This window comes from Labrus bergylta, chromosome 5, assembly GCF_963930695.1.
Source record: "Labrus bergylta chromosome 5, fLabBer1.1, whole genome shotgun sequence".
Taxonomy (NCBI): domain Eukaryota; kingdom Metazoa; phylum Chordata; class Actinopteri; order Labriformes; family Labridae; genus Labrus; species Labrus bergylta.
Window position 1 is genome coordinate 18108103 of NC_089199.1, and position 27976 is coordinate 18136078.

The following is a 27976-nucleotide window of genomic DNA, read 5'->3' on the forward strand; positions in this document are numbered from 1 at the left end:
AGGAGTTGTACACAAACCAGAAACTCTGCCCCAGATCCTACAGTAAAGGCCAATGAACTGAACCCAAAATGGAATGAGTTAATGTTAATGTTGACGTGAAGTGTTAAATAACTTGGAGTGTTGGTAAAATTTCAAAGGTACTACATGGGAAAGTTAATTAACATTGCAATCTTTTTAAGACATCAATTAAAGAAAATCCTTACCCCCCTTCACAATCAATGAACCAATGAACCAATTACAATTTAACAGCTAAACGTCTTAAGGGTATCTCTTGGTGTGCAAGGCAACCTTTCACAATAATTCCTGCTTGTCTACCATTAACCACCAACATTTGCAGTGTTGAATGTTTCTACATTCTTGATGTATTTATTTAAGAAGAATACATTCTTTATTTGTTATATTGTAATCTTCATTTGCTAAATTTGACTCCTTACTAATGTATTCGGTTAAATAAGAGTGATTGATAATAAAGCATGTCTTGCTGAGTTCATTAGGTTTCAATAATTTTCTCTGTGATTGTCTTAGTTGTGCAAATCTTCTTTCATCAACAGTGCTGCATTATAAGGAGACAGGGAATCCAGAGAATTGTGCAGTGGATTAGTTGCCAGTTAAGTATCTTTCACTCTTACATGGTCAGTTTTATATTCTGTAGTTCAACATCAGCTCTGTTAGTTTTATAATGCAAGATGAAGAGTAATGTTGTGCAGTTTAGTGAGGCTTCAGTATAAACGAGGTCTTAATTCAGATAAATTAGGGAAAGTACTTAGTGCGAGGCTATCCTTTGTTCTAAGAGTCAGTTTACATATTTTAAGTAAATGTAAGGATTCAGGACTTCTCTCCCACTGAGAGTTAAACGTGATTCAAACTGTTGAGAATAGAGAAATCTTCAGATGTTGCTCAGCTATCACAGTCTAGATCCTGAATTTATTCAACTTTTCTGACCCTGAATTACTGTATAATGTTGTCACATGCATGTTTGGAATACCAATCAAATAATCCATCACGTTTTAATTTGACCAGAAGACATTTCTCCACTTGGTTTTTATCTAATAAAAAAGCTACAACCCAGATAGGGTTGGAGCTTTGTTGTATTTGCTTAGAGATTACCAATGCTGCAAATCCATATACAGTAAGGTTGATGCTTGCATTTGAATCCAAGTTATATTCAGATAAAACCATCAAAAAAACCCATTTTGTTACAAATCTGCATATGCCTACCTTTTGTAATTAATTCCATATAACCTACCTGTAACATGATGTAGCCCATATGAAGTGGGCTACAATTCAAATTTAGCTATATTTTATTTCTATCTTTTTTTTCTATTTGGATTCCTTACATAGCCTACTGTCAACAAAGCAAACAACATTACTGGAAATATCGATTAATAAGCTATAACACAATGGAGATCAAGGTAAACATATAAAATATAAATGGCATCAGTTGATTTTAAGAATTATTTGTGTGAAATCATTAATAACAAACAAAAAGGAACTTAGTGTTATACAGTAGGGTATTCGTTTAAGGACATGTTCCTTAATTAATTGTCTACGGTAGAACATAACAGCTACACATGTTTTAATCATTATTTCATGTTTTAAAATAAAGTGAAAATCGCTTATTTCAATGATTGTCCAATACAATTAGACTGTTTACAACAAGGCACCTTTTATTTTATCAAGCATTTCAGCATACTTTCAATTGCATTTGCTGCTTGTTAATTGTTTTACTGAAACTCGAGGTGTTTTTTTACCATCTCGTCAATGTGACTGTGGCGTGAAAAGAAAATGAATTCCAAAAGATGTCATGTTGTTTTTCGGCATGTTTATGCTCGTAAACATTTCAGGTAAATACTTTATTCCTCCTTGGTGGAGACTACTCTGTATCGGCCTGTTTAAGTGAGATTTGGGGGATTTTGTTGTTTAATTTCATTGAGTTTCTGTATCGATAAAATACAGCTATCAACTTTTGCTCTATTTCAGATCAAGGATTATGATTGGCTGCGGAGATCCGTGCTCCTCTTGTGATTGGCTGTAGCCTGTTTCCGGGGCTCCGCTGTGCACTAAGTGACGTTTCTCGGTCTGCCCCGAGATAGACTGGAGAGAATGGCTGCCAGTGGAGGTTAGCAAAATGTTCATTATTTTGTCCGGTAATCTGACTCAAAAAGCGCCTTTTAAAGTTGTAATTCGTGTGTTTGTATGTTCGCGGAGTTAATTCCTGTAGACTGATGTAAAGTGTCATGACATGTAGCATTTTGGTTAAAAGAGGTCAGGCACTAAACGACTCATCAGAAGTGTTGGTTCTCGTTAGCCTCGCTAGCCTTCTGAAGCTAATGCTAGCTGTGTAGCTAACTTTCGGCCGGTTAGCTCGGTACCTACAGCTGATTGTGTAAACACTCGTTTTATGACAACACACAACGTTAGACAAGTGGTGCATTTAGTTGTTGTTATCACGGTAAAGCACTAGACACCTGACTTGGTTTTGTTTCACTGAATTAGGAGCGTTAAATCCTGAAGCTTTTGGAGTCTTTTATCGACCTTTAAATATCGCAATGTTGTCAAGAAAGCTCGCTAACATTAGCTCGATGCCTAGCTGTATGCTAAAAGTTCAGCTTGACTGTCAACTACTGTTCGTGAGAACCAAACTTTCGAAATGACCGAAATACTGTCTCGCTTGTATTTGATATTCTGTAAGTTGTGCTACAATCTCTTAAGACAATAACACAGTTACAGCAGTCACTGGACTATGTTGCTCGATGTTAGCAGGCTAGCTCCCACCTGGTCAGACAGTAGTTTCAATTCACTCATAGCGAGCCTTTGTCCTGTCAGTGAGTTAGCTTTGCACACAACACGAGGTGTTTGTTGGGGACAGTTTTTTTTTTTTTTGTTCATGCCCCCTGAGGAAATACATGTAACTTTACAATTACAACTTTAAAGATAAGGCATGAAGTTGGGGTGCCACTTGTAAAACACGTGTGGTAGGGTCTCTTAAGTCTGTCTCTTAGTAAATGAACAACTTAGCCGACGAGCTGATGTAGATAACATAAATGATAAGTTTGTAGTTTCAACAGTAATTGTTAAAACAGGGCAACATGTGCAAGTGTAACTCTAAATTCAGAGAGTAACATTGATTTTGTGGATTAGAAACCTGACCCTTCCCCACTTAACACACACAGTTTCAATTGTGTTTGCAAAAGTCATTAACAGTAGCCCCTTCTTGTCAACGTACTAGACTTTATTCAGCTTGGTAAACATTTTAAGTAATTTTGTGTGTAGGTATAAAAAAAACACCTTGTGAAAGTTTGCAAAATTAATCTCAGGTTTTCTGTTGAATGTGTGAAAGTACAGTTGTTATCATCAACCTATGCTTATTTTTGAGTATTTGTCATACAAAATAACTAAACAACAAGATTTGATCCAGGATCACAAAATGTTCAAGGGAATGTTGTTTACTAGTATCAAAATCACATATTTTTTCAGTTAATGTGTCTCTGTCTCCCCCCCCCCCCCCCCCGCTTTTCGTTGTGTTGTTCAGAGGTAGGGAAGCTGTTACAAGTACAAAATGGGACGCCTCCAAGCACCAACTATAATGGGGTAGATGCTGTTCATGCCTGTAACCTCCTTCAGCAGCTGAAAGCCTTGTACGATGAAGCACAGCTCACAGACATCGTTGTAGAAGTGGACCATGGCAAGAGTTTCTCGTGTCATCGAAATGTCCTTGCAGCAATCAGCCCATATTTTAGGTAAGTATAATGTTCCAAACAAATTTATGTATTTTCACTAATTCTAAAATATTACTTGGTTGTAGATTCAGCATGGCTTCAGGTTAACTGTTAAATTGTAATATATTTGGATGATAATATCTGTTTCATGGCATTAGTTAAAACATTTGTGTTTTCCACAGGTCCATGTTCACCAGCGGCCTTACAGAGAGCAGCCAGCGTGAGGTCAGAATTGTAGGGGTGGAATCTGAATCCATGCACCTGGTCCTGGACTATGCCTACACATCCAGGGTCACACTCTCTGAGTGTAATGTACAGGCCCTGTTCACTGCAGCCAGCATATTCCAGATTCCTGCACTGCAAGACCAGTGTGCCCAGTTTATGATCAGCAGACTAGACCCCCAGAACTGTATTGGGGTCTACATGTTTGCTGATGCTTATGGGCACCAGGAGCTGAGGGAGCGCTCACAAGACTACATACGCAAGAAGGTTAGTTTAACTGGAGCAAAGAATGAGGCTCTTAAAATATATTTACTTTATGATTTAATGATCTTGCTGTTATTTAATTCCCCCATTTCTGGTCTTGTAACTGTGCCTTTTTTGTGAGCAGTTTGTCTGACAATCGACTGCAACTTGTTTTTTTTGTTTTTGTAGTTCGTATGTGTGTCATGGGAGCAAGAGTTCCTGCAGATGACCAAGGAGCAGCTTGTTAGCATTTTAAACAATGATGACCTCAATGTGGAGAAGGAAGAGCATGTATACGAGAGCATTGTGCGCTGGCTGGAGCATGACCTGTCTGGCCGTGAGGTCCACTTAGCTGAGGTCTTTTCCCAATGCATCCGTCTGCCCTTGCTGGATGAGGCCTTCCTCAGCTTGATACCTGCCCCCTTTGCGTGTGCCCTTACTTTGTCTAAGGACCCTGCTGAGGCCAAAGCCCGCCTCACCGGCACTAATGGTTGCCCACAACGCCTGGGTATGACTGCTTCTGAGATGGTTATCTGCTTCGACGCCGCTCACAAACACTCAGGGAAAAAGCAGACTGTGCCTTGCCTGGACACAGCCACAGGAAGGGTGTTTAAGCTCTGCAAACCACCCAATGATCTCCGGGAGGTCGGTATCTTAGTGTCCTCAGAGAACGACATCTACATTGCTGGAGGTTACAGACCAAGCAACAGTGAGGTGTCCATAGACCACCGGGCAGAGAGTGACTTCTGGCAGTATGAACATGCAGGAAATCGATGGCTTCCACGTGCACCTCTGCTGAGAGCAAGGATAGGCTGCAGGCTGGTGCACTGCTGTGGGAAGCTTTATGCACTGGGAGGCCGAGTATATGAAGGTGATGGGCGAAATGCATTGAAATCAGTAGAGTGCTATGATGCCAGGGACAACTGTTGGACAGCAGTCAGTCCTATGCCAGTAGCCATGGAGTTTCATAGTTCTGTGGAGTACAGGGACCGCATATATGTTCTCCAAGGTGAGTTTATGCTGAGCAAGTTTCACTGTAGCTGTTTTCATATATGCTATCCAAGAATTTGTGCAAAATGTTCAGTTTCCTTAGTTGCTTTTTCACATTTGTACCTCACAGCAGAATACTTTCCCTGTCGGGCGGGAGTGAGGTTTCTTAGGAGCAGTGAATGTAATAAGAAAAAAAACAACACAGAAGTGGCTGAGGAGGCAACAGAGACCGACGTTATGATGACAATATTTACCTTTATATCAATGCCTCATGTAGTTTAACATATTCATGGTCTCAACGAAAGAGGAGAGAATTACATGCTAGCAAACAGAAAACATAATGAAAAGAGTTTCATTACAAACCCAGGGATGACACAGTGTACAATACAGACTCTGGTCATGCCCCAGTCACAGGATAAAAAATGTCATGACCCCCTTCAAACCGCTTGCAGTGAGTTTTACTGAATGACCTGCTGAATTCTCACATCGGCTTACACCAACTTCCTGTGGAAAACGTACTGGCAGGCAGGAAAACTTCTGGGCAAGGTTAGAGTGAAGCTGTTTGTTTTCAAGAGTTTTGGGCATATGTGTACAGGGCTTATGTTATCTCTACAGAGCACTGGGATTGTGTTTTTATTTCTCATTGATCAAAGGCGGTCTGAATTTTTTTCCTCTTCATGATTGAAAAAACGAGTATTTAAAGGTAGTTTACTCTAACTTACGTTTATTTTTGCTTTTCTGCAGGTGAATACTTCTTTTGCTTTGATCCCCGTAAAGACTACTGGAGTCATCTCGCCCCAATGAGTGTCCCTCGGAGTCAGGGTCTTGCTGCCTTGCATAAGAACTGCATCTACAACATTGCTGGAATCTGCAGGAACCACCAGCGCACCTTTACTGTGGAGGTCTACGACATCGAGAAGAACACATGGAGCCGCAAGAGGGATCTGCCCTTTGACCAAGCCACAAGCCCGTATATCAAGGCCATGCTTCTTCAAGGCAAGCTGCACCTGTTCGTACGAGCCACACAGGTCATGGTGGAGGAGCATGTGTTTCGCACCAGCCGCAAGAACTCCCTTTATCAGTACGACGACGAGGCAGACGTATGGACCAAAGTCTACGAGACACCAGACCGCCTCTGGGATTTGGGTCGCCATTTTGAATGTGTGGTGGCCAAACTTTACCCACAGTGTCTACAGAAAGTTCTTTGAGGTGGCTGGTTTCTTGAACCCAATCTCTGAGGCAGAGGGAGAAGTGTGGTCCTGCCTGCCTTGTGCCTGGTGTAACCTTCGGGGGTTTGCACCACAAGGACCATTTTTTTGGTTAAGTCTTAAGTCTTTCAAACTTTGGTTTAACATGATCAAAATGGGGGTGCTTTTAAAAGATTGCAGTATTTTTTTTCCAGACGGCACCAGCTACCCACACTGATGCTTGTTTAACAAAACCGTACAATGAATCATAAGTGCAATTATCCTATTTTTTGCTTATTGTTGAGCCATGTTGTTCTTTTTGTTTTGTTTTAGATACATATAGAGGTAGTGATTTTTACTAATGATCCGCATGCGATTGAGGGGTCTGGAGATATGGATGCTACGTGTCAGCATAAAGTGAAAATCTATATCTAAAAATCTATATATAAATAAGTATATAAACTATATATTCATACGGGTAAGATGAGTACCTTAGCTCATAAGTAGGTTGCTGGCTCTGAGGTTTGTGTGTTTGTTTTCTTTTCTCCCTATTATGTTCCCCAGTCCTTCTTCATGGTATTTTATAGACGAGTTTTAATTTGAAGTGTGCTTGTGATTTACATTACCCTAGTGTTTTTGAAGCTTGAAGCGTGTATGATATTTCTTTCTTCCTTCACATGCGTGTCAAACAATACACTATGTGTGGCTTGCAAGCTATTTTTACGTTTTGTTTGAGAATCCAGCTGCATGGGGGCTCATACCTCCCACTATTTCAGTTTGCATCCATTTTGTGTCACATGTGAAGACAACTTAAGTGAAACGTTTAAAGAGTGCTCACTCTCCACATTGGAGAAATAAGGACGGAGTCAAATTTGTTGCAACACTAAGTGGAAAGTTCAGACCAACTAACAGGCTTACCTCAGAACCTTCAGAGATATGATAAGGAGAAAAGGGACATTTCAGGCCATTGTGTCAACGAAGCAACTTTGTGAAAAGCTCAGTTCAGCATTGGGCGTCAAGGTTGTTAGGTTATAATTTTTTTTTTGTTGCAAAGTTTAAAAGAGCCTTCCTTTTCTAATGCCAAATAAGCATTTGAGGTCTTGTAAAGGTTGATCTGAACATTGAAAATAATTTTGTGGTAGCAATAAGTCATGGAACTGTGATTAGGCTATATTACGTTATGATACCTTAGTAAAAGTGCATTAATTGTTGTGTGTGCTTGTCTCTGCTATTGAAAATCACAGTAAATCCAATAATGATTGTGTGTCTGCTGCATGGGTGCAGGCTGGAAGTGATGCGTCATTTAGTGCAGATCATTTGGGATGCCATTGTGCCTGTGGCTTGAAAAGGGGCATCAAAATCAAAAACTGTTCCTCCTGATGAAGAAAATCTGAAAGTCTTACTCAGCATTGCACTGAATCACTCTCCACTTCAGCAGTCCTCAACTGCAAACTTTACAAGGCACCCTACCGAACAAGCAGACTTTACTAAAGGGTGGTTTGGGGTCATGTGCTTACTCATCCAACAGCCATGAATCCGTTTTACACGCCATCAAACAGAGGACACAAATGGTTGGTGCTGCTCTTTTTTTTTTTTTTTTTTGACAATCTTGTACAGAAGAGTTATTACCACCACTGAGTGGCGTTCCCTGTGAAAGTGTGACATTTTCAGTGCCGTCAATTTCCTCATGCAGGTTCCTGTGTCATCTTTGCACTACACATTTCCCCTTGCATTTTATCTGAACAGCAAATGCCCCTCTATTGCTAAAGGTTTGTCTGGCCACACGGCAATCATCAAAGAGATTTACCTGGAAATGATTGCAGGATAAGCAACATTCTTTGAGGACTTAAAAGATATAATATAACTTCTCCAAGAGAAGATCCAATGTTGACTGAGTTGATTTTTAATTGATCTTGAGCTTGAACAATGCCCTCATCATGGGCGAGTAAAGGTTTGATCTTCATCCACATGTCTACAGACGGCCATTTAAGAACCAGGAACGGAGAACTCAGGATTTCTACTGATACACAGTACTGTATTTAAATGTTTTTGTTATGTGTATTATACTGTACTATAGGTTTGCTGTACTTGCACAGTTTTTTAAACTTCTCTTCAGTTTCTTTTATAACTTGAAAAAAAAATAGATGTGATTTTCTTTTTGTTTTCTCCAGTGGCTGTTTTTCCTTTTCTTTGTGTAATTATTACCTATTTAGTTATGTTAGAGTAATCCTACTCAGTTGAGAAAAAAAAAAAAGATTACCTGCACGAGTGCTACATTTTGAGTTTCTTTCCCCTCTGTTGTACAGTAGTATTTCTTTCAACTTCTCACTGAAACTAAGCATTACAGATGGAGTAACTACATTGTTATGTCACATTTCAAACACCAGTCTTGTCATACAACAAGCTAAAAAAAAAAAATACAGCTACTCTTTGTTCAAGATTAAGTGGCCTTGGGCTGCAATACACATTGCTCATCCTGGTCATCTACTGTACATGCATTGCTTATTGGTGCTATTCCATTGTGTTCTCCATGCATTCTCCTCACTTTGTTTCGCCCGTTTGTCTGTTTTTGGGTTATGGTGGTGGTTAAGCTCAACTGTGAATTTCACATTGCACATAATTTGAAAATAATAAAAAAAACTATCAAAGGTGAAATGTGTTAATTTATTTACAATTGTTTACATGTGCTGTCGTTTGTCAAATCTAAATCACTTAAGTCAAAATTAGACCTTCATTAGTTTTGAATAAGTCAATCTCTTTTTTTTTTGTGAACCAACTTTATTGAAACATTTGTATACAAACTAATATGTACAGTCTATGAAACAGACACGTGTTCAAACAATGTGTCAGGAGGACAAATCAACTCCAGCTCTGCTGTAAACAGACTTCTAGACATGTATGATGAGTCACACACGTGTATGTTTGTGTCAGAGAGCAGTGTGACCTACAGGCTGACATGCAGAGACAAAACTCATGTACGGATGATGATGACACTGAAACCAGTGAAATCTGCGAAGAAGAAACCCCCCCAAGCCATCAGTGCGACACGTGACCAAACGTCAAACAAAGCGGCAGGCTGAAACTTCGACTTCGTAACTTAGTAGAGACAAGTAGTCTGCGAAGGCGCTCAATGAAAGGTAAGAGCTCCTCAAACTTTCTAGGACACATTATTGAATGATTTGAGTATTGAAGGTTAACCCCGCTGAATATCATTGATGTCATCATGCGTTGTCCACGTGGGAAGTTTCCTCCCTGTACGAGTCCGTATGCAGAAGTGAAGTCTACAGAGCCTTTCATTGTGAAACTTTAACCCTGGATTTGACGAATTGGCGTAACTGTTTTTTTTTTTTTTTTGCTTGTTAACTAGTTTTAGAAAGATGCTGCGACGAGGACACGGACAGGAAGAGGCAAAGCGTGTCCCACCGGAAGTTCTATTTCTGCATTGTCGTGCGTGCGTGTGTGTGTGTGTGTGTGTGTGTGTGCCCGACCAGCCCATTTGACGAATACAACAATATAATATTTATCTTCTTTTATTGGCCATTACATTTTGTAAGACACTGAAATGATCTTCCCAAATTTGAAATCCATTAGAGTGGTTTACAACTATAACAGGTCATATCCATTTACCAAAGACCTTTTACTGTTAGTCATGTTATTTCCTCTTCCAAAAGCCTCAAAATATATATGTTTGTGTTTACATATATGTAAACAAAACACCTTCATCTACTGTTCATATTGGTATTGGCTGTAGAATCCATACCAATGGCAGGCTATGGATGCTCCCAGTCTTTCATGTGAAAACATCTGCTTTGTTGTTTGAGTAACATGATGTCATGTATGTTTTGTTTACACAGGAACATGTCCCCTGCTCCAGCAGATCAGTCGGCGCGCAAACCCCTGGATGGCGGTTGGGGTTGGATGGTGGTGATTGGGGCGCACATTTCCATTGGATTTGCTTACGCCACGCCCAAAGCCCTCTCCATTTTCTTCAAGGAGATCCAAGAAGACTTGGGAGCTAGCTTCAGTGAAATAGCATTGATTTCCTCTATCATGCTAGCTGCTATGTATGCAGGCGGTGAGTTGATTCAATCAGTGCTTACTGCATTGGTCTGCCTAAGTTGTAATCACTATGACAATATTAGAAGCATCCCAGTGTACAAATCAGAATTATTCATAGATAATTTGCTTTAGACTTTGGGAAAAATGAAAGGCTTAACTTGTAGTTTGTGTGCCCCTACCTGGATGCTTTTTCACATCGGGCCTGTCACACCCAGAATATTGTATCCAGATATATTGACATGTGATCAAGATGAAGACCCTGAACCTGAAAATCATATTAAGCTACTCTGTGTCTTTCTTCTCTACAAAGAAAGTGGATGTTGTGCTGTGTACTCATATGACCCCAATGGATAATTGTTAAATTGACTTCACATGAGGTGCCACACTGAAAGAAAAAGCGCTCTATTAAGAAGAGTGTTGTTGCATGCATTCCTCACATGACTCAAATCTAACTGCCCACACTGACACTGTTTCCTCTGACTTTTTTTTTTATGAGCACTGCATCTGCTTCTCCTCTCAAACATCTGGGTTGATTATCCAGCCTTACAGTAAAAATGTAATGTTTAAGGATTGAAAGAGTGTTGCCAAGATAAGAGCTGGTTGGATGCTCCTTTACAGTAGCATCACTATTGACTGTAAAATGTATGCAATGTAAGGGTGTGGTCTAATAGTGATCTGATTTCATAAACTCAATGCAGGGATGCAAATTTCTTCCTGGTGGCACAAACTGACTAAATATATATATATATATATATATATATATATATACATATATATATCTATCTCAGGAACAAATTAGCATCCTTGCATTGAGTTTATGAAATCAGATCACTGTGATGAGGACTATAGCCTCTATACATGGAGCGCATGACATAACCACTAGGCTATCTGCTGACCCCACTGACTATTTTCAAACTGAAGCTTGTTTAAAAAAATGTTTTTGCTTGTATTCTGACTTCTGAAATCATAGAAAAGCTGAAGTCCACTTATTGTTTACCTTCAGCAGCTGTGGTCTATTTTCAGAATTCTGTCAGAAGGACAAATAACTATTTAAGCCCACACTGAAAACCATGAGATCTTGTTGACAAACTTGTTTGAGTAATGTGAGTCATTATTTGCTTTGCCTTCTGTCTAAATAAATACACAATTTGACTAACAGTTGTCCCATATCCAGTCAGGCAGTACTCAACATGTCTTAAGAGCTGCGAGTAGGCAAACTTAACTGTGATGTTTCCATCTAATAATGTTTAATATATAATGAGTCTCTCATTCAGAGAAAAAGCTCTCTTTTGTTGTCATAAGGATAACGTTAAGATTTTAGAAAGTTATTGGAAAATACACCTAATTTTGTGTAGTAGGCATGTTCTGATTTCTCTGATGTCTCCTTCTTCTCTACTGTCATTGGAATACAGAGACTAGATAAATCTTGTGATCCCACGAGGTTGTATTCAGACAGACAGTAGCACTACTTTAATAACAAAGCCTGGTGACAGCACTGAGAGCTTCATCAAGGATGGAAAGATGAGATTGTTCAGGATTTAAATTTTTTATTTACCTGGTGCTTCTTTATCTGTAAAATCCATGTAGTGTTATCAGGAAAGGTGCTGGACCAGCCATTCAACTCTGTAATCTGAATGGCACGTTTCTTCAAATCATTTATAGCTGGCTCTGCAGTCCTTTGTGGTTTCAGCACCTGTCAGTGTCTCGTCTTCGTTTGTGTTTCCTCCAGCTTGTACTTTCGTAATGACTGGCTGACCGATCAGCCCCTGGGGAAAAAATGTCAAGGCTCTATGCTTATGCTGCATTCATGTGTTGCTCGGTTGGTCCAAGTTTTCGAGTTGGGAAGTCGTTCAGTGGGTTCACATGATTTCAGTTCGGAAAGTCGGAATGTTGTAACAAGAGCACAAAAGAGGTTTGATGCTACGAAGAGGATTTGTGGACTGAAACTGTTACAAGATACATTTGAGCAAAAAGTTGATGTGCAATACGTGAATTCATAAAAAGTATGTTCACATTAACAAAACATATTCTGCCCCCTCATGTGATGACGATTCTGACGTCAAGTCGGGCTTCTAATTCTTTTCCGACATGAATACACCATTAATCCACATCACATCTTGCTACTCATTGGTCTATATTAACCATCGACAGTGGAGCAATTTACACCTAGTGCTAGCGATGTGGTCTGGCTCATCAGATCACAAGTGGACAACACTGTGTGTGAGTGTACACACCTGGCCTGATCATGCTCTCCAAATGTGTCTCTCTTTCCTGCTTCTTATGCAAATTCATACAGAGCCTCATTCACCTCCATTAGCCCTTAAAAACGTAAAGGGACAAAACATACACGCAGCATAGAAAGGGGTGAGACCCACTCCTCTGTACAAGTGGTACAAAGTAATGGGTTATTACAGACTGAAGTGATAAGGTCACATAAAACTGTGTTTGATCATGACCCCTGATTTTCCTCTCCAGTTCTGTGTTTAACACTGAATTAACAGAACTGAATTGCAGTCTGTTTACAGAATAAACACAGATCTACATTATGAGCCATATTGTCTCCACTCCGTGTTTACAAACTCTAATAAACCTCTCATGGGTCACATCTCCTGATCGCATTAATCGCAGCATGTAGACTTTGATCATGCGTTATGTCAGCTTATCCACAGAAATACAGGACAGATTGAGCCGTTAATGCAGTAACAGACAGAGCATGACTCACACACAGATGGCCATTATATCGACTCGTCTCTTCTCCTAAACAGGAAACACCTTTTCTTAACTCCACTGCTTTATTAGAAACTCCAACAAACCGCTTGTGGGTCACAACTCAGGTTTGTGTCGTTTATGAGCGTTTTATGTGCAGTGTGCATGGAAATACTGAACACAGAGTTCATTGACTCACGAGTCGAGCGTGACACAAAGATTAGCATTTTATGTGCTTGTCCTCTGTGAAAATGGATCTTGATACCAAATCTAAACATGGTCTTTGTTTCAAACATGATTCAGCATGGGTAGATAGTGAATTTTCAATGATTATGCACATGCTACATCCCTTCTTTCAAAACATGCAAAACAATCCAGAAACCTGGAATACATTCCCAGTTCTTGTTAAACTCCAAAAGTTTTTAGAGTACATTGGAAAACTCATTCATGATGCCAAAAATGGAAGTGCTGTAGAAGCTTAGGGTGAGTTTATGAGTACATGTTTTCAAGGTTATGTTACACCGGGGTGTGTGACTCACCTGCAACTCAGAGAGGCCTAACTAGTGAATTATTCCCCTCCACTGTTGCTCAGGCACAAGACTCTATCATATTGTCCTTGGCAAGGCTTCGGCAATGTCACCCAGGTTAGGAGAGAGACGGGGAATATATCAGAAGAGGGTTCAGCACACTTGGGTCTGACACCGGGTTCCCATGGGAGAGACATGACAGCCTTTTCAGGGAACCTCTGACTCGAGGAGCCTGAATGATAAAGTTATAATGGAAGTAGAAATGGTGGAAGTATAGGGGGGGATGCCCTATTGTGACACAGCTACAGTGACAAATATAATCTATGTTTGACCCACGCAGGCTCCTGGTTAACTGTATAAATAGTAGGAAGGATGTTTTTTATTACATGTAGTGTAGTTACATCAGTGCAGCTTTTGAGGACAACTACTTTAATGCTCAGTTTGAAACAAGAGAGAATCAATAATTATGGAGAATTTATTATGATTTCATTATGACTTTACTTTGATTGAGTTTTATACACAGAAACATGTAATCGATCAATAAAACGTCTTTTGGATCTCAGCATTAGACTGTAGTATAAAAAAGAACATTTTAGCTCAGTTTTGTTACAAGTGATTTGACATTAGCTTATTAAGTGACTCCCTTACAGCGACAGCTCCTAGTTAGTGTGGAATGGGTTGGGTGAGGAGCTGAAACAGAGCGAAAATATTATTCAATTAAAAAAAAACTACACAAAAAATATATTTTGGACAGCTTCATGGAAGAGGAACAGTTGTTTTAGGGGTATTGCTTTATATTGTGTAACACTGGGTGGACATTAGGACTAACTGGGGATACGTTTGTATTTTTGTTGTAAATAATTGTGAACATTTGTTGGATAATTTATCAACTAATAGAAGAAATGAAACATAGGGGTGGGGATATATAAGTTTTTACTTCTTCCTACTCCTTTTCGGACACGGTTACTTTTGTCTTTTTCTTTTTTTCTTTATCTATCTCTTTTGGTTCTAAATAAACAAATCATTCATTCATTCATTCATTCATAATGGACTAGTCAGACTTGTCAGGTGTATATAAGCTACAAAAAAGAGGTTTTCCTCTTACACCTCTACTGTAAACTGAAACGTATTGTGTACACACATATATATATGTATATATATGTATATATGTATATATATATATATATATATGTATGTATGTATGTGTGTATATATATGTATATGTGTGTGTGTGTATGTATAGTGCATTTATTGATAGTTTAAAATGTGTTCAGAATTCCTGGTTAAGACAGCACTGTTGTTGTTTGTTTTTAGGGGTGTACTGTCCACCAACCCAAACTAGATTTTAAGCAGTATTGGAGAAAAACAAAGTTAATGTACTCTGTTTATTATGGAATATGGAGACCAAGGAGTTGGTGGTCAACACTATGATTGATGTGGTCTGAACAGCTGTTTGCTGTCTTGATGAAAAATCCTCTAAAGGTGCAGACATTATTATTATTACATCTTGGAGTGTTTATCAAACTGTAGTAGTTCTGTAGTATAATCCAAAATGTGCCCTTTGCACCAAGTACCAACAGTTGGGAGAATTCTAATGCTGTGCTCACCATTAATGTTATGTAACATAATGTGTTACAATGGCTATGATAATTAAAAAAGTATTTGGGGCTTTGGTCTTTGAATTCTTATGAGTCATAACAACAAGCACAATTCTTTGCCTGTGTTTTTTTTTCTCCCCCTCAATCACTGAGAACTTAATCATAAGCTATGGGAAACATGCTATCAAAGATAGTAGGTGTTTGCCAACATGTTTTCCTCTTACCGCTCACTGGGCTCTTTTCAGTCATCACCATCCACAAGAGGCCCTTCTCTTCAATTCATCAAAAGTTACAACATTTTTCAATAATGATGGCAGCCCATGTGTTCGTTTGATTGATGCCTTTCCCAGTTTTCTATATGAATCGACTCAAATTAATATATATTCAAATGAATGGTCTTAATAGCTAGGAAAATAAAGAAGTTTTCATTAAGGCGTGCTCAGCAAAGACTGTTAGTGCAATGTCACTCTTTCAGGCAAGGTTATGAACGAGGGGAAGAGTGACAGCATATAAAAAGCTGTTTAATTGCTGATTGATCACTGAGTTTAGTATTTGACATTATCAGGGGAGAGCGTAATGAGTCACCAAGACGCTTCGCAGTGGATACAAAAGTGTGGAGGTGTTCCATCACCTGCTCTGATGTCCTTATGCCCTTGGGTTCGAATAAGAGTGAAAACTGCTACTGTTGTGTCAACATTTGTTCACCAACTAGTAGTAGTTTAGATTATTACTCACTAAAGACCCAGTGTTCACATTGACATGAAAAACATGCTAATTCTGAGCTTTCTTCCTTTTTCAGGACCAGTGAGCAGCGCCATGGTCAATCGCTTTGGAAGCCGGCCAGTTGTCATAGTGGGTGGACTGATGTGTGGGGTCTCTATGGTAACCGCTTCTTTGGGGACCTCCATCATTTACCTCTACTTTTGCATTGGTGTCATTGGAGGTACAGTAAACTTGGATATTTTTCCCATCTAATATTTTTCTTCTACAATATTGACACTGCTGCTTTAAAGGTTAAGCCAGGTTTGAAACTTTAGTTAAGAGCATACTGGCTAGTTGATCACAGCCCAAAGACCCCAGAGATGCAGTATGGATGTTTTTGCAATCTTGCAAAAGAGCAAACTAATTTAGTTATATGGATCCAAGACATTTTCCCCTTCTTACCGTTCCCATCAGCCCTTGTAAAGTCCCTCTGAGATTGGGAAAAGTCTGCATCTTTTCACTTCCTTTCAGTATCTCAGGGTTGCCAGATCTGCTTCCCTTGACTGTGCTGCTGTGCCATTTGCCTGAGCCCTGGGCGTCCACCTCCGCTCCTGGAAGGCAGTAAGTGCACCAAAGGGAACGGCGCCAGGACAGTAATTAAGACAGAACCATCCCTGATCCCATAGAGCATGGTCTTTCGCGGCCCTCTTTACTCTCCCGTAGGCTCCCATCATGGTCGTCACATGGGGGCTCCCTGCCACCTTGTGAGGCTCATTACCCTGACAACGACTGTTGTGAAGGATTAATAGGCCCAGCAAGTGGCTGGGCCATGTGTGGTGCCCAGGGGCATGTGTGTGCCCTGCTCTGCTCCCCTGTGCCCCAGCACAGTGACACATAGGCATCAGGCCGTTTCACCTCGCAGACATGCAGACATATGCTTACACACGTTTATGCACAAATACACACATAAGGGCTAAAAAATAAGTGAAAACACCCAGGATTCAGAAGGTGTCGTTCCTTTCGCTTTCATCCATAACCTTGATTTTAAAATGAAGTTAAGTGCCTTTTTCTTTGTCCCTTTGCACCTTTTAAAGAGGGTGAGCCATTTTTATTAGACACTAAATGCTAATCTGTGAACATCTAGATCAAAGTTATCATCATTTGAAAGAAAAAACGGTCATGGATTCAAGGTTGCATTTAAAAGAACTCGGAAGATTCATATTTTTGAAAATGTAGGACAAGGACAAAAGTTCTAAATAATTCATAATACACTTTTTATAGGGTGCTGTGTAATGCACTTCATCTTGACCTAGATATAATTTATCATCTAGTCATTTAGATTTAGGCATTTAAAAAAAATATATGTTTTTCTTACCAGAGATACCTGTAGTCAACAGCCTATGGTTTGTTGTGCTCTGGTAGGAATCTGACAATGGATCATGTCTTTTCCAGATCTAACAAGTGAAACTGAAAAGCCAAGCGACGGTGTGAGATGTGTATCGTCAAGCATCAGTTCATATTTGTGTTTAATTGTTTGTGTTTAGAGAACATTTTTATTTTTTTAAAGAGTTGCTGTGAATCTGTGAATAATCTGATGGTTATCCTCTGGATGGACCAACAATGATATATTCACAGAAAAGCCTTTCTCCCGAGTTTCATGGTTGAACCAGAGAAAGAGATAAAACTGACATTGGCAGACAGAATATAGCACTCTAACCAGTCTGTCTATAGCGCTTCAACTTGATAGAGAATAAGGTGGCAAAAATGCAAGCAAGTGAATGTATTACTCAGCTTCTCCAATTTGCCTCTACTTAAATTGAGAAATTATATCTGAAATAATTCCAGCATTCTGTAATGAGATTTTGCCCAGCTTAAGTGAAATGAGATGAAACCTTAATGAGCCCCAGACTGAATGAGTTCTGATGTAATTAAACAAGCACCCTTTGGAGTTTAGGGAGTCCAGGATACTTATTTTGAAAAGCAACTTTTTCTCTCTATCTTCACACAGGTTGTGGACTCTCATTAAACCTGAATGCATCTCTTATCATCATCAGCAAGTATTTCCTGACTAAGCGTCCTCTAGCCAACGGACTAGCCATGGCCGGGAGTCCAGTGTTTCTATGTATCCTGGCTCCTTTTAACCAATATTTACTGGACAATTTTGGCTGGAGGGGAAGTCTCCTTATCCTCGGGGCTCTGATGCTTCATTGTTGTGCAGCTGGGGCCCTGATGAGGCCTGTTACTCCGCCACACACGCTCTCTTCATGTGCACTAGAGAAGACAGTGGAGGAACAACGAAATAATGGAAAGACCAGGCTGAAGAGAAGCTGTATGAAGAGTGCTAAGACGTTCTTGGATTTGTCCTTCTTCAAAGATAGAGGCTTCGTCATTTACCTCATTGGGAACATCATGTTTATCTTTGGTGCCTATGCGCCCATCGTGTTCCTGACTGCCTTCGCTATAAGTAAAGGTGTAGAAGAGTACTCTGCAGCTTATCTACTCTCTATTATGGGTTTTGTGGACATGTTTGTACGGCCTGGAACAGGCTTGATAGCCAACAGCAAGTGGATCCGGCCCAGAATCCAGTACTTCTTCAGCTTTGCCATGGTATTCAACGGCACATGCCACTTACTGTGCCCTCTGATCGAGAGCTACGCATTCCTGGTGGTCTATGCTGTGTTTTTTGGCATTGGTTTCGGAATGGTTTTTGCCCTGATATTTGAATGTCTGATGGACCTGATGGGGAGTCAACGCTTCCCTCGTGCTGTCGGACTGGTCACCATCATCGAGTGCTTCCCAATGCTACTGGGACCACCTGCAGCAGGTAACTTTGCACACTCACACCAAACTTTACATTTACAGACACGAGAGATCAGTAAGAATCAGCAGAAATCTTTTAGATGTGTATATTGATGGATTAAGCTAATGCCGGGTACAGACACAATTATTAACTTTCAGCTGGCATGGATTGCCTTGATGCTCTTCTGCAGCTGAAGAGACAAACAAAAGTGAATAGTGTACCAGTATTTGATGACAAAACTCCATTTGTAACAGAGATAAATAGGCTCTTTGAAACAAGCTCTTGTGCAAACAATTCAGCAAACTAAAGTATGACAAGCAATGATTTCTCTCTCTCATTCAGTTTGTTTATCTCTGTCTTACTCTTGAGCTGTGCTTTATGTTGCAGCAAAGCACAGTTGCCTGCTAGGATGTCATTACTGTGTCACAGAGCAGGATTATCATGGTTGAATAGAGTTTTCTTTTTTTTCCTCTTTTTTTGAGGGGTGCATGAGTGGTCCACAAAAAAGAAGTAATTGGTCATGGGTATTTACAGCTGCAAAGAAAATGTGCCTACTCATTGCTAAGTCTTGAATGCCATGTTTATTATAGGCTTTGGTCTCAAACAAAATGATAAACACTCAGAAACATAAAGCTTAGACGATGGGTCTTCTATGCAGTACCACATAAAGAGTCGCAGAGCTGCATGCGTCAACCAAAAGGGGTTAGAGGGAGGAGGGGGGAAGGATCCAAAGAGATTTTTTTCCATTTGTTAGACAAAACATTGTCTCATGTAAGAGACACATAAATTATCACACCAAAGTGGCCTTGTACTCTTAAGAACAAAATGTTCACTGGATCACTGCCTCCTTAGCTCCACCTTTTTATGTTTAGACAGAACACTAAGGCCGTAATAACTAAATTACTTTACTTTATGAACAAAAATACATGAGTAAAAACAGCCCTGAGTCCCCTCAGAAACACTCATTAAATCTGCTCCAAGTTAACCCAGTAACCCGTTTTCCTTCCAGTCACTCTTTTCTCGACACATACCTGAATGCTACTTTATGAACAAAGAAGCCTAAAGCTTGTTAAAGTGTTGGACAGGTTACTTCATGGTTGAAATAAGTACAACCATATCCATCTTTATTCTCTCTGCTGTCAGGGTCATTTTAAGTTCATTGGGTATGTAAAATAACTAACTATAGCATGACATTTTTCTCCTGTTTCCATCACAAATATGAACACATCACATGATGATAGTAACAGTCTCTAAAAAAGAAGCCTCAGGAAAACTGTCTTTCTGTCACAACTTGCAACAAAGAACAAAAGCACTTTGAACTGAGGCCATGCTTTGTGTGTATGAAAAAAACAGTTCAGAGTGGAGAACTCATTTTCAAAGCTCATTCCTTCTAAAAATAAAGAAACCCCATTCTGTATCCTCACTAGTCTAGTTTATAAACTATGATGAACCTGCATGGTTTCTCACAAATAGTGCCATTTTTTTCTATCCCGCCTCCCTCAACTCTGTACAAGTTCTGTGACTTTTTTTTGCATTTTACGTATACTTAAAATTACAGGAAAAATGTCGCAACATCTTTTTCATGACAATTTGATCCAGATAGGCTAACTGTACTGTAGGCACAGGCGCTATTTGTCCACAGGCAAGGCAGGCAACTGCTTGGGGCCCCAGATCAGCAGGGGGGACCCTAAGAGCTGACAAACTTTAAAACAAAGCAGTGCCCCAAAATGTGCAAATTTTGCAATGACAGTAGAAAACCTCCCAAAGTGGGCCCCATTTGACAGCACTCACTTTCGTTGCCCTGCTAAAAGCGTTATGTGTTATTGCTGTAAAGACCAAAGTTTGTCAATGAGAATCAAACAAGAAAAGTGAAGAGTAATTATATGTCTATGAAAAAAGAAACAGGAAAAAGTGACGGACACTGGCAGAAATAAAAGTTAGGAACGCAGGTTTGAGGGCCCCCCACTTGTTTTTGCCTAGGGCCCCAACAGGCTCTAGAATTGCCACTGACTGAAGGGGAGTTTACTTTATAAAACCATGACATTATTAGTTCTTCTTGTGCTACTGTGCATAATGGTTTAGTGTTTACCTTATACATGTGAAATGGACTCTCTTTATGAGCTAGCTTACGCCAACTGAAAAGCAACCCAAGCAAGAGTCTCATAAGATTGAAGAGGCTTGTTCATATGACGAACAAGCTATGAGAACTAAGCAACAAAGCAATCCAGTTTATAATATTACAATTAGGCCATAAACCCATTCATAGAATGTTTTTACCAATCCAGGGCAACATGGACCGATTCCCTCAGATCTTTAACGTTCAGATTGGTAACTGAACTAGATCAGTGAATCAAGTCAGATTTATTAAACAAAAAACATGAGCAGAGACAAAAAAAAAACATAAAGTAGTTCTAAGGAATTGCTGGACAATATAATATAAATGGTAAGAGTCAAGCTCAACTTCAGCTGAATGCCAACAAGAGCAGCTGGGTCTTCTTAAAGGTGACTAAAAAAGATCGGAATTGTATCTTCACATGACTTTAGCATCTTCTTATCAGCTTACTTACAAACTTTTCATTTGCCTCCAACCTGAGTTTTAATGAGCTGAATATGTATTGCCCCCCACAGTTTTGCTGGTGTGACCCTGTTCTGAGGGGCTCATTTAATGGGGTAAATAAGTATGAGTGCCTCCCTGCACATCTAAAATTCTCCTCCAGAGGGCACAATTGTTATTTCTCCTCTAACTAGTGTGCTTGTTACTGCTCCTCCAAACCTCCAGGTCAACCCAATTAGGAGGAAGTGAGGTTAGTGGGTGTAATTAGCCTTTTGCTTTGGGTGTTTAATGACGCTCAGTGCAAATTCTTGTCATTGAAGTCCTGTACCTGGGCCATAATTAAGCTGTGAATACATTAAAAAGGAGTTGACCGTGCCAGATGGAATTAATTACCACCCAGCCAATCAAGGACTGTCTTAATGAGGGTGATGGGCGTTGGAATACATGCACAAGATGACTGCTATCAATCAAATGTTACAGCCTGCAATGATGTGGTCTGATACAAAGTGACCTCATAGTGAAATACATTAAATACACACAAACAAACAAATATTATTTCAGTGTTAGAGTAAGTCGAAAGCCCTTTGAGTGATCAGAAGACTGGAAAATAGGCTTTAATAGTACAGTCCATTGACCATTTCAATTATTTGTACTAAAAATGGTAATTATTTTACTTAAAAATAGTTAAGTGAAAAAGAAAGTGACCCTTAATTCAAAGATTTTGATTAAATAATATAACTTTCCAGGCAAAAAAAACTGTCTTATTTGGGCCCACCAGCAGAGATGGGCATAATTCATTTTTTGCAAGTCAAAGTAAGTCAAGTCTCAAGTCTTTTGAGAGCAGCTGCAAGTTGAATTCCAGTGTCTATGGTTTCAAAAAAACAATGATAAATTAAAAGATTTAAAAATAGATTCATGTTTCTATGAAAGAGAGGGAGTGGCTAAAATGGATCAAATCTAACATTTCCCAGGGTGTCAGGAAAAAACACTACCGTTATTAGGCATGCCATAATAACGGTAAGAGTTTGAGCTAAAACTAGGGCGACGACCGCTCACCAACGGTGTCTTGCCCAAGGACACATCAGCCATGTAGTTGCTGGAGATGGGGATCGAACCCCTGACCCTCCGATTGTGAGATGACCTCTGAGACATAGCCGCTGATTCTGAAAATGATGCAGATATTAATAATTCTTATATTAGGTCAGTCAGGCTGTAAAATAGTATGCATGGGAGATTATAATATGGTGAGTTTAACAGAGAGACCGTCATCCATGAAGAGAGTGAGAGAGATTGCAACACTGGACCATTGATCTGTGTCCGTAGGCAGGAGGGGGTTTCAGTCGCAGTAAAGTCTCTGAAAAACCTGAAGGCCTAAATCTGATCTAAACTACATTTGTCACTTTTTCTGTGGAATTGGGCTCGGTATTTATGGCTCTGAGAATGAGCCCCTTTTTGGATTCGTTTTGGTAGCAGCCCTCCAAATTGCCCTCCCTGAGATGCTGGGAGAGCCAGGACAGATGAATTAGCTCTCTGCCATTTCAGACATGACTCTGCTCAGATTGGCCTGTGCTACCTTTACTCTCTTGCACACAAACACAACACACACTCACACAATCACAAGCCAAGTCTGAGTTTGGACTTACTCTTTTACTTCAGACTTGATTAGTGATACACTTATGTCACAATATGTCATTGAATTAAAAATCTTAATTGTGTTATTATTTTAAGACAAAGTGGGCTTGAGCAAGCATTCACTTTTTGTAATGTCATGATTTCTCTTCTACTTTTCTGCACTCAGGGTTACTGGTGGACATCTACGGCGACTACAGGTACCTTTTCTTCATGTGTGGCTCGGTAATCTTGACTGGCGGCATTTTTCTCTTTGTCATGAACATCTACAACTACCACATGCTGGAAAAAGAGAAGCAGAACCAGGTAAGAGCCTCAGAGGTGGAGATGAAACAGACCCCTGAGGCAGCCATGGGACACACTGAGCCTGAGGCTCAAGAGAAGAATGGAGTCCTGAGAGATGCCAGATCTGAGAGAGCAGAAACACCAAATTAATGTGGATTCAATTGAATTCGCTGGTCAAACACCATGAAATCATTATAGCTGAAGAGGGCCTGAAAACAGTGCCAGTCAAACTACTGACAGTGGTCAACATTGTAGAACACATGAAGGAGACATGGCATTGCTTCTGGTTATCTTTGTCATATATTTTCATCTTTAGTTAGTTTTGTTTACATCATGACTTATTTAGTTGTAGCGTTTCAGTTTTGACTTAGCCTTTAACAAAAATATTAACCATTCCACCACGTGTAAAAAAACATTATACATCATTTCAATGTTTTTCTTTTACATTTCTTGATTTTGCACTTATTCTTTTAGTCTCTCAAACAAAAGCCAAACACTAATCAGCATGCTTCAATGCTGACGACATTGACCATCTTAAGGTAGTATTTTAGCATGCTAATGTTAGCTTATTAGCAGTAAATGCCAAGAGCAGCTGAGGCTGGTGGGAATGTTGTAAGTGTTGCAAATTTGTAGACCCACCTGAGCATGGTACTTGATGAAAGATTGAGACACACCTAAGTTCTTACTATTAATTCTGTTAAGAACAGGAGGCGTGTCTCGGACTAGAGGAAATTTTTTTACAGTTGTGAGAACAGTTATTTTTACAGTTATTTTTATCACTTCAGGGAGGATGAGTGGTTATTGCTTATTATTATGGTGTTTATTGGACCATAGTGGGTACTCTCACAGCACAAGAGAAATCTACAGTGACAAAATGGACTGGTTTTGGCATAAATGTAGTTCATATGATTGGACATGGTACTCAAAGCAGCATCAACAGCTATCTTTAGAATATTTTCAGAAATGAAGCATGGACAAACAGTGAAATTCTAAGTTTTCTCAGGGAGTCACCCAAACGTTTTACGAAAGTATTCATTTCCAACCAAAAGGTGTTGGGATGATCCTCTTCAAACCTTTAATGTCAACAGTATGTTGGTCAGAGGATCACCGCAGTCATACATATTCACTCAGTGCTGTGTCTTATAAAACATTCTCAGGAAATCTTTGTAGACTTCATATCTGGAGATCTTGAATATGAAGTGAGACTACTGAGAGACCTCGATGTATGAGAGTGAATGTTTTTGTGAATGTGTTCTCTAAATGTCTCTTTCTGTTTTAAAGATTCCTAACCGTTTATTTTAAAGTAAACTAATCTTACTATGACAATATTAGTTTTTCTTGAGCAGTTCAGTGTTTATATTATTCCTGTGAAACTGTGTTACACATCAAATACTGTATGGATGCTAGCAAAGACATGTTAGTACCACAGGATGTTTACCTGGATGTTTACCTCCTCTTGAGTTTTTAAAAAAAGCATTGTTAACAAACACTGTAATGGTGACATTGACTAATTATTAACAGCTTATAATACTGTCTTTTAACTTTTGTGTTAGTGTTTATTTAATTTGAAGTGATGTGAGTTAATGTTGTTCCACGGTGATGTAATAATATTATATTGACTTGTAGCAGTGACATTCTTTATTTTGGCAAGAATGAATCTGCATGCACTGTAAACTGATGTAATGCTGTGTTTTAAAGCCCCTGAGTGAATGTGTTTGTGAACAACAAAAACAGAATGTGTATTCCAAATAAATACCAAAAGCTATTTTTTTTTAAAGGGGATAGCAGCTTATGTATTTTAAAATTTTAGAATTTTTATGAAAGCTTCAGTTGACTTCAGTCTATTTTTTGTTGGTCTTTTTATGCCTTTATATAGAATAAGAACAGTGGATAGAGTCAGAGTGGGGACAGACATGCAGGAAAGGAGACACAGGTTGGATTTTAACCCTTACCCGGGCCGCCTGCTTGGAGGACTTCAGCCTCCATACATGGGGCGCACACTAACCACTAGGCTACCAGCGCCCCTTCAGTCGACTTGTTAAAGCTGTACTACAACATCTTAAAATGACTTCCTATATTTGATTTACAGTACACCACTGATTCTCTGGACACTCACTGTTGTTAACCATAATAAAATTACTCTGCAGATTTTTGTGTTTTATAATTATTATATATAATTATCAATCAAACTGTCATTGTTAGATGTTCATGTTCTATTTCCAAATGTTTCTGTTGGATCTTCTTTTTTCTTCTTTTAAACATCTCTTGTCTCACTTCCATCATCACACATTGCTTTCTTCACAACAGACAAAAAGCAAGTCTCTTGCATTCCACATTCAAGCAGCGAGTAGAGGTAGATGACAGACAAGAGAAAATGTGAAATCGGGATCTATGTAGCTTCTTAATGTCGGTGGCTGTGTCCAATTTTTCACCACAATTAGAAGACAGGGGAACAAGTTTGAAAATGTCAGCAGCTTAAGGGCGTGAGCACCTAATGAAGCAAGGCCCGGATGTTCCAGCCTGGTGCCCTGAGCTGCATGAAGCCTCGCACACATCAGCGAATTGGTGGGCCAATAAATTAGATATGCACGTGCAAAGGCACATACACACACATTCTTTACGTGCCCCCTGTCTTTGCCGAGTATTATACAAGGTCTCTGGACATGACAAGGTGGAAAGGTACCCCAGAGAGAAGGCGTTGTGGCCTTAGATCTGTTTATCATTATTATATTTCCTCTCACCTCCTGTTCCCCTCTCGCCTGCTGACCCTTCTCCCTCCCATCAATGTGTGTTCCCCCTGAGCATCATGTCCTCCGCCCTCAGTGGTGAAAAAAGAGAACTCTCTCCAGAGGGTCTTGAAGGTAGATGCACGAGTTGAAAAATACTGCAGAGGATGTTGTGTTGTAATTTAATCTCAGCAGATGGCAATTCACCAGTAAGTCTGGTCCTTCTTGAGGTTTCTGCCTGTTAAAAGAAAGTTATTCCTTTTCCCTGTTGGGGCTCTATAAATAATAATATATAACTTTAAAAAATGATTTGTCACTTAAAAAAATAAAAATGGAATGACTGATAGATTAAGATACTTCAACATTTTTGGATTCTGCTGTCTCACATTTTTTTTCTCCTCTTATATCAATTTGATCATCAAAGTGTAAATCTCCTTCCCTTTGGTGTTCAGATCTGTTCCTTTGTCTTTCAGTGCTTTTCTAAAAACACCTCAGCAGGACGTTAACTTGCTGCAGAACTTTTAGTCTTAGAAAAAAAGCTTAAAACTCACAGAGTTGCACTCTTTAAATGAATAAAAACAGTTCATCAACGTGGAGAGAATCTGTGATCCAGTTTCATGCTCGTCTTTTAATAAGGAGCAGAAGTAAAATATATCACCGTGTGCTGCTTCTAATCAACAGCTCTCAGTTACCTGTCACTTCTTGTTAAAGTTGGAGGAGGCTCAGGAGTGTTTGATTGTAATTGGATCTCACTCTTCATGACAACATTTCTCTAACATTTGAATTGATCAGCATTTAGTGAGCGAGTGAAGGAGAAACTATGGTGTCTGGATGTTGATTATCAGGCCTTCTCCTGACCTTTTGGATTAAACGAATCGGATCCTGCTTGTTTACAATAGGCGGGGTGACCTGATGAATCTTGAGTGGTCTACAGAAGCAAAAAGCCGGAGACGAGCATGGGGGTGGGGTGTGCTCCCAGAGGGCTCAAAGAGCACTGGCATCTATCAACAGAAGAAATTGAATGGGATGTTTCAGAGCAGCAGAGATTAGATTGGTCCAGGGTGTTGAACAAGCATGCACCTGCTATACCAATGTAAGGCTTCCTCCGCCCGAGTGAGATCAAACTTACTGAACACAGTGAAGCAAGGGCAACTGAACATACACATACACACACAATGAGCATCCTATGTGGCCTTTAGGTTTAAAGCAGAGATTTGATGCTTTGTTATTTGCTCAGGGAGTACGCTGAAGGATAATGCCATAGAACAATAGAGATGTGCAATTTCTACATTGGTGATATTGCATCAGGTATCATGATTCCCTTTAGAGTGTCAGAATTAACATCTGAGTGGAAGTTCATCAAAAAGGGCTTACATAGTAGGTTTCATCAAGCTCAATCTGAAATGTCACAGTATGGTTCTATGAGGATGGGTTAGGGTTATGAGGATGCTGACATTTTCCCCAACTGATCATTTTGATTCACACCAAAGACTTCTGAACTTTACTTTGAATATAAAGAACAACTGCAAATGTCAAGAATCTTTTTTATTTTTTATTTGGAATTAAGTCATTCAAATCAATCAATCGTTATTTGTATAGTGTCCATTTATTACTAAAGTCATCTCAGGACAACTTAAAAGCAGGTAAGAGACCTTACTCTTCGTTATATTACAATGAACCAGCGGTAATCCATCATGAGCACAGCACTAAGCGACATTGAGTGGCAAGAAAATACTTCCTTTTAAGAGGCAGAAAGCAGGTTCATGATGAACAGCCATCTGCCGAAGCTGCCCCCGGTTTGAAAGATGGGATAGAGGGAGATGTAGGAAGAATGATAGGGACACATTGGTTATGTAGTTTCCTTTTCTCTGAAGTCAATCAGTCTGTACATGTAAGCAAGTATTGACTTAGCATCGAAAAACAGGAAACAGGGAAACAGCTAGACTGACTCTGTCAAAAGGTAACAAAATGTATCTACCATAATCTTTAGTTCATGTGTTGTTTTAAGCTTTGGAGATGTTTTAAGTGT

At 39.5% G+C, this 27976-nt stretch overlaps 2 protein-coding genes across 2 annotated transcripts; both read left to right on the forward strand.

Annotated features, from left to right (window-relative positions):
• The first annotated feature begins 1967 nt into the window (after window positions 1-1967).
• On the forward strand, window positions 1968-9016 carry kbtbd8 (kelch repeat and BTB (POZ) domain containing 8). The gene is made up of 5 exons (XM_020633112.3): window positions 1968-2119; window positions 3533-3740; window positions 3902-4208; window positions 4374-5193; window positions 5919-9016. The coding sequence occupies exons 1-5, from the start codon at window positions 2104-2106 to the stop codon at window positions 6380-6382; spliced, it is 1815 nt and encodes a 604-aa protein (XP_020488768.1). The 5' UTR covers window positions 1968-2103; the 3' UTR covers window positions 6383-9016.
• A 280-nt stretch (window positions 9017-9296) lies between these two features.
• Window positions 9297-25369, forward strand: LOC109983411 (monocarboxylate transporter 2). The gene is made up of 5 exons (XM_020633114.3): window positions 9297-9498; window positions 10216-10436; window positions 16051-16194; window positions 17962-18777; window positions 23106-25369. Exons 2-5 carry the CDS (start codon window positions 10220-10222, stop codon window positions 23369-23371), a joined length of 1443 nt encoding a protein of 480 aa, XP_020488770.2. The 5' UTR covers window positions 9297-9498; window positions 10216-10219; the 3' UTR covers window positions 23372-25369.
• Window positions 25370-27976: the final 2607 nt, after the last annotated feature.

Bases quoted from the DNA above. Each gene is read 5' to 3' on its own strand.
- kbtbd8 (XM_020633112.3), top strand. The intron at 3,741-3,901 runs GTAAGTATAATG...TGTTTTCCACAG, and splicing joins GCAATCAGCCCATATTTTAG to GTCCATGTTCACCAGCGGCC. The intron at 4,209-4,373 runs GTTAGTTTAACT...TTGTTTTTGTAG, and splicing joins AAGACTACATACGCAAGAAG to TTCGTATGTGTGTCATGGGA.
- LOC109983411 (XM_020633114.3), top strand. From the start codon at position 10,220: ATGTCCCCTGCTCCAGCAGATCAGTCGGCGCGCAAACCCCTGGATGGC. The intron at 16,195-17,961 runs GTACAGTAAACT...ATCTTCACACAG, and splicing joins TTGCATTGGTGTCATTGGAG to GTTGTGGACTCTCATTAAAC. The intron at 18,778-23,105 runs GTAACTTTGCAC...TTCTGCACTCAG, and splicing joins ACTGGGACCACCTGCAGCAG to GGTTACTGGTGGACATCTAC.